Source organism: Trachymyrmex septentrionalis, unplaced genomic scaffold (assembly GCF_001594115.1).
Source record: "Trachymyrmex septentrionalis isolate Tsep2-gDNA-1 unplaced genomic scaffold, Tsep1.0 scaffold279, whole genome shotgun sequence".
Classification (NCBI taxonomy): Eukaryota; Metazoa; Arthropoda; class Insecta; order Hymenoptera; family Formicidae; genus Trachymyrmex; species Trachymyrmex septentrionalis.
Window position 1 is genome coordinate 292,184 of NW_017305440.1, and position 7,531 is coordinate 299,714.

At 32.5% G+C, this 7,531-nt stretch overlaps 1 protein-coding gene across 2 annotated transcripts in view; it reads right to left on the minus strand.

Annotated features, from left to right (window-relative positions):
• Nucleotides 1–6,561: 6,561 nt before the first annotated feature.
• Nucleotides 6,562–7,531, minus strand: part of LOC108749241 (extracellular serine/threonine protein CG31145) — a 168,223-nt gene continuing 167,253 nt past the window's right edge. The window contains exon 5 of one of the 2 annotated variants that reach the window (XM_018487808.1): nt 6,562–6,771. In XM_018487808.1, the coding sequence (XP_018343310.1) occupies nt 6,567–6,771 (205 nt within the window). In that variant the 3' untranslated portion in view covers nt 6,562–6,566. The remainder of the gene's footprint in view (nt 6,772–7,531) is intronic. The other variant, XM_018487807.1, reaches the window with a different exon arrangement.

Below are 7,531 nucleotides of genomic sequence, written 5' to 3' on the forward strand. Positions count from 1 at the left end.
ATATCCAATGTGAGCCGCGTATACGTCTTCCCTTTTTTATACGGAAGTCTTAAAAATATTAAAAGTAAAGTGATTCAATGTTACTTTTATGAGTTTATAATTTTGTTACATAAACGTATTAATGTATAAACATTTAAAAAAAGCTATTTAGTAACTTAAACATTGAATATCTGTTAATTTCTCCCTCTTAAAATTGTGCTTATCTACTCGCAGTTCGGAAATAAAAGATCCTTTATTTTTTATTAATTTCACATAATCTTTATAAATATATTTGTGACAAATGCCACACTTACGTATGTGCTCAGATATGGTCACATTGGATATATCATCATACAAAGAACTCCTTTTCTTTAATTATAAACAAAACATTGTGACAAAAATATAAATTAAATATAATGTTGTAAAGTATAAATATAAAGCTACAGTAACATGAACTACGAAAATTAATAATCACGTTTTCATAATTATAGAAATTACTTACGGAATATTACATCATGACATATCAGTTTTTCCTGTTTTTATACGAACAGAATGAATAATATGATTTATAAATCGATGCAATCGAGTTGTACAGATCGCCTGCTCGAATTACTACTGCCATCTGTTAAATTAATCATATAATTATATACAAATAGCGAGTGTCTCACTTCGGGAAATGGCCCAAATTGAGCCGGATCACCTAAATAATAATAGGTATCTGAAACATCAATTTACAATTTCAAACATTTATTTGTACTAATAAATACTAGATAAGAAATATAATAAAAAGTATATAGTAACTTAAGCGGTAAGTATTCGATAAGTTTTCCCTAACAATCTGTGCATTAAATTCGAATTAAACAGATCTTAATTTTAATTAGAAATACATTTTTCAATAATTAATTAAATTAAAAACACAATTATCAATAATATACTTTCAATGATTTAATTAATTAAATAAAAGATGATACTAAAAATGATGAAAATGATCTCAATAATATAATAAATAAAAGAATAGTTTTTGAAGGCATTTCACTCCACTTAATTAATTCGTCTAGCCAATTTAATTTAATCGATTTAGTTAATAAATAAATGTTTATTGTGAGTGCGCGCGCGCGCGTGCGTATGTGTATGTGCGTGCGTGCGTGCGTGTACTTGCATATACAGGATCAAAAAAAGCCATTCAGCGTTTATATAATGGATAGTATACATCATACTGATTGTGAGTATAAAAATCTTATAGCTTTTTCTCTTGGGATACACTGAGTGCAGCTTCGCACCATATCAATTGCGTGTAAGCGCTACACTCAGTTACATTACACTAGAGTAGTGCACATCATGGTGTATACTACATTATTATTACGTTAAAACTCTGTTCTTGACTTCCATTTTTAAATTTTAAATGTCATACTGGCTCTACATCGTCCCTTTGAGACGATGTAGCAAAATCTCTGCACTTCGTGCATAAAATTTGCACTACACCGTAGCCACGGAAACACGGTACATCGAATGAGTTCGCTTACTACTAGTCACCGTAGCCATGGAAACATGGTACACTGTCTGAGTGTTGCACTAGTGGGCTATAGTTAGATATCAGCCAAGAGAAAACGCTAATAAACATAAATAAAAAATTTAACCGTTTCTGAGATACAAACATTTTTGTATTTACCGTGTAATCACTAAATAATAGGAAGTTTTTGTAATAATGTGAATCCAGATACGGTGAACGCTAAAGTTATTTTTCTTAAGTAGTTGTTAAAAAGAAGATAACCTGATCTTAGCGTTCACTATATTTGGTATTGTAAAAACTCTCTACTATGTAAATCCTCAATCATCGGTTGATAACATACAGTACCAATTTTTGCGGAAAATTTTCAGAAATGTTTCAACCTTTCACATCTCATGTGCAACAATTTTGAAAGGATTCTGCAATATGAAATGTTTTAATAGAAATGTTTCTAAAATCTATTATATGCAATAAATTGAAAACATATTTAAACAGAACAAAAAATCATTATGATATTAAAATATTAATTATGATATTAAAAGGATCCAAAATGTTTACTAAAAGTCATTTTTTACGATTCAGTTTAATGTTATTTTGATATTATTATAAGTTGTTTTATTTTCGATTGTGAAAAACTTTTTGTATATGAATCACTTATTTTACAATACTTTAATTGCAAAAAAATTTTGTATATGAATAATGATATTATATGTGGAAACTAGAAGGTATAAATGATTTTTCAATAGTGTTATGTGTGTATGTGCTTATATATATAATATGATTAATTAATCAAAGTAGGTATAATTACCTACATTTTTGAGAAAGTTTACTTTAAGTTTGTTTCAACAAATTTTGTAATATAAACAGATCACAAAACTCTTAATAAATTTTAAGTACTTCAGAAATGACATTTAAATATAAATTTAATTAATACTTAAATAATATTTAAATTTATTATGTCGACATAATAAATTTAAGTACGAGGGCAAGTCAATAAGTTTTTAGTAATACACATTTTTTTCGATTCATTTTTATTTCTCAACGTAGTCTCCTTTCAGTTCGATACACTTAATCCAACAATTCTCCAACTTTTTCAAGCCGTCCGAATAATATGATTTGTCCATCCTTCAAAATAAGCCTCTGTTTCGACGATGAACTGCTCTCTGGTAGTGAATCTCTTTCCTCCGAACCATCTCTTCAGATTTCGAAACAGGAAATAGTCGCAGGGGGCTAAATCTGGCGAATATGCTAGATGAGGAAGCAATTCGTAGCGGAATTCGTTGAATTTGGCTATCGGTGCTTGGCACGTGTAAACCCATGCATTGTCTTGATGGAAGAGTACTTTCTTCTTCGTCAAATGGGGACGTTTTTTCTTTAAAATGTTGTTGAAACGATCCAATAAGGCTACGTAGTAATCGCCATTGATCGTTTACTTCGACGGAAGGTAATTGATATGAATTATACTGCGTGCATCCAAAAAAATGGCCTGTGGCTATCATCTTTCCGGCCGACTTCACGGTCTTCGCCTTCTTTGGAGCTTGTTCACCAGGTGAAATACATTGTTTTGACTGTTTCTTCGTCTCGGATATGAAGTAATGGATCCATGTTTCGTCCACAGTAATGAATCGACGCAGAAATTCATCTGAATTACGTTGAAACATCTCCAAACATTGTTTTGAAGTCGTTACACGGTCGCGCTTATGGTCCACAGTGAGCAAACGTGCCACCCATCTTGCTTTTTCATACCCAATTTTTCGTGCAAAATTGAAATCACTGTGCCATGTGATATGCTTGTGGCCTCAACAAACTCGCGCACTTCACTCGTCGATCAGTCAAAACAATATCGTGGACTTTATCGATGATTTCTGGCGTAGCAGCCTCAATTGGACGTCCCGAACGAGATGTATCACATATGGATGTACGACCACGTTTAAATTCATTCACCAAATTGTATACAGTCGCAAACGCTGGTGTAGATGTGCTGTGAACGTTATCCAACTCGGCTTTGATTTCTTTCGGCGTTAAATCTTTTATATGTAGATGTTTGATCACTGCACGAAACTCGTTTTTTTCCATTTTGCAAAAAATACAAAAGTTGTTCGCTTTAATCTACAGAAATGAAGCCACGCGATGAATTCCGCTCAAAATTTGACAATAATCAGCTGAAAGATGCTACATGTCAAAAAGTAATGTGACATGACACTGGGAGTGCCCTTTGACAGATTTTCTAAGAACTTATTGACTTGCCCTCGTATTATTTAAGTATCAATTACGTATATATTTAAATATTATTTTTGAAGTATTAGAAATAGCTGAAATCTTTTTGATAAGATTTCAAAAAGATTGCAGATTTTTTCTGTAACATTTCATCTTTTAAATAAGGTTTCATGTAACATTTCAACCTTTTAATAACAAGAATGACGAACATTTTGTTATTTCAGAGTTGTCTAAAAAATGTTGCAAATATATTTTGCAATTTTTATGAAATGTTTCACTTTTCAGTTGAAAAATTTTTGAGATATTTCTGAAAACTTTCGGCGCTGTATGGGAACTAACTGATTGTCAGTGAAATCTTCTGTTATGAATTGTATGTATGGAAATTAAATGAGGATATACAGAACGCAGTTTATAAACATTGAGATAAACATCGCATGCAACGTGTAGAAGCCAGTAAGTTATTAATGACGCTAACCATGATACAAAGACAAGAGTATATTTATGCATACGAGGTCTGGCTATTAAATAACGAGACTGCGCGCGCAGAAGGCGTCCTAGAGGGGTAGGGTGAGAAACGAATGCAGCGTTGGATTGCTGGAAGTGTCTACTATTCCAGTACGAAAACACGTTTTTGTCGCAGTAGTAGTATTTTTTCTATAGAGGTTAAAAACGAACTTGTTTTTTTCTCGCCGATAACAATGTGTGACGAAACACACGAGCAACGGATCAATGTGAAATTTCTCGTTAAATTAAAAAAAACTCCGACTGAGTGCTATAAGTTGTTGAAAGAGGCCTATGGTGAGAATTCTCTATCTCGTGTGCGTGTTTTCGAATGGTATAAACGGTTTTCTGAAGGCCGAGAGAGCACCGAAGATGACCAACGTCCAGGTCGACCTGTCTCTGTTTCAACTCCGCAAACAGTGACCAAAATCAATGAAATTGTGCGCGGAGATCGTCGTATGAGCATTCGGATGATTGCTGAGACTGTAAACGCCGATAAAGAAACTGTCAGAAAAATTTTACATGACGAATTAAACATGAAGAAAGTCTGTGCGAAGTTGGTCCCAAAAAATTTGACCCCTGACCAAAAGCTCGTCCGTCAACAGATCTGCTCAGATTTTCTTGAGAGGTTAGATGAAGAGCCTGAATTGATGGAAAACATCATCACTTGCGATGAAACCTGGATATTCCAATACGATGTTGAAACTAAGCGGCAATCCATGCACTGGAAAACTCCTGCATCGCCAAGAATGAAAAAAGCAAGGATGTCGAAATCAAAATTTAAAGCCATGCTAATCGTTTTTTTCGACATCAACGGCATCGTGATGACTGAATGGGTTCCAGAGGGTCAAACTGTAAACCAAACTTACTATTTGACAGTTTTGGCAACACTGCGAGAGCGAGTTCGTAAGAAACGGCCGGAGTTGTGGAAAAACAAGTCGTGGATCTTACACCAGGACAACGCACCTGCCCATAACGCGCTGTCTGTGAAGCGTTATTTAGCCGCTAGAGGCACTCCAGTGCTCGAACACGCGCCGTACTCGCCTGATTTAGCACCCTGTGACTTTTTCCTGTTTCCGAAGATCAAGTCTGCCTTAAAAGGAACCCGGTTCGAGTCGATGGAAAAGGTGAAGCGAAAATCGGCGGAGCTCCTAAATGCTCTTACAAAAGAAGACTTCCAGCATTGCTTTGACCAATGGAAAAAACGAATGGAACGGTGTGTGGCGAGGGGAGGGGAGTACATTGAAGGGGAGCATTCAATTGTAGAATAATTTTTAAAATAAAACTCTTTTTCATAAGCAGTCTCGTTATTTAATAGACCTCGTATGATAGCTATAGACAACCAATCAGAAATGCACCCTGACTGCGTCATCATTAAGCCGCAAATTCGAAATTTGTTTATTCAGTACAGACTTACAGCTTTGAATTACAATATCTTCCAATAAGATTCATTTTTAAAACATGATTTCTCCGCTAAATTCAAATAACTTATATTATCACGTATAATTTCAAAGAATAATGTGTTATTTCTTTATAAATAAATACGCCACTACATACGAGTATATACATTGATATTGTTCAAACTATGTAGTTTTATACTCTCACCACAGATGCAGAAATTGTAAAAATATTTGTATAATGGAAAGATGATTTATATTTTTAATAACAATTAATATTCTTCATAAAAAAACAATTCACATTACGTACCTGGAAAAATACATGATTAATTGAAAACTTTCTTTGTACTCTCTTCACAAATTAAAGAAAAAAAAAATATATATATATATAACAGATTAATGATTCTTATCTAATTTATTTTTGAAGAATGGGCAATGAATCGCCACATGCATACGTTTGTAACTCACACTTCTATTTCTACGGCAAGGGGCAGTTAAATTTTATATCAACCAAGTATTCCGAGAGTAATCAAATTTACACGATTGTGACGTAAGCTGGCTTCATACTACGCATCCATGAGATAAGCATATCCTTGTCTTTATATCATGATGCTAACATACAAAAATGGTTATATCTCAGAAAAAACGATTGAACTTTCGACTTATGTTCATTAAAGTTTTTTTAATATAAAGTTTTTATAGTATATATATATATTATCTACTATATAAATGCTGAATGGTTTTTTTTAACACCCTATATGTATAATGTAAATATATTAACAAATAAAAAAATTATTTTAAAGATAGACAATAACGAGAAAAAAGAGATAAAAGACATTTTTTAAAGAATTTTTATATAAATTATTTGAGAGTAACAGGAAGAAGGAAAAAGTAGCCAGAGAAGGAAAAAAAGATTTCTTTACATTTTTTACATTACGATTATTTATTCTAAATTCGCTTGAAAGCTATAACTTTGAATCAATTTTATCGCTGTGGACGACTTGTTGCGAAGAGTTTTCACGGGCAATACAGTCACGGACGGCTTGTAGAATAATGTTTATTCGCCGGTCTAGGGCATCTAAATGGGGTTCCCATAAGACGGGAGCCACAGGATCTTTTGCCATACTTTGTCGCATGGCGATACTGAGCCGTGTGGGTCCATTATGGAAACTGCAATCAAAATTGAACATCATGTTAATAGAGAGAATTTTCTAAATTTATTATTTAGAGTAAAATAGTAAATTTACTAATTTAGTAGAGTTAAATAGTAAATTTTTCAAATGAAAAATATTTCTATTATTAATTATATTATGTAAGCAGTGTAAGGGTAATGGACAACTATAGAAGGTAAATGTAAATTTATTATCATTGTTACGTCCCGAATTAAAGTTTTTATTTCTCGATTTTATATTTCCTAATAACGATGTAAAGACTCTTAAATGTAAACGTAAATAAACAAACAAATAAACGGCGAAAGAAGAGTCAGTAGGTTAAAAAAAAAACATTTAATTAATTAAAATTATTAGGCGACGATACATGAACAGATACGGAACGGCGCATATAAATGTGTAAATGTATAAAAATATTTTTGAGATCCATCTAAATTTTACTTCTTTACGTTTAATGTTAATTGCGACATGAATTGTTTTTTACTTATTTTTTACTTATCGTCTATTTTTTCGCGCTTTACATCTGAAGAGGGCTCAATCTCGTAGCCGAAACTTGTTATATATATATATTTTTAAACATTTTTATACATTTACACATTTATATGCGCCGTTCCGTATCTGTTCATGTATCGTCGCCTAATAATTTTAATTAATTAAATGTTTTTTTTTTAACCTACTGACTCTTCTTTCGCCGTTTATTTGTTTGTTTATTTACGTTTACATTTAAGAGTCTTTACATCGTTATTAGGAAATATAAAATC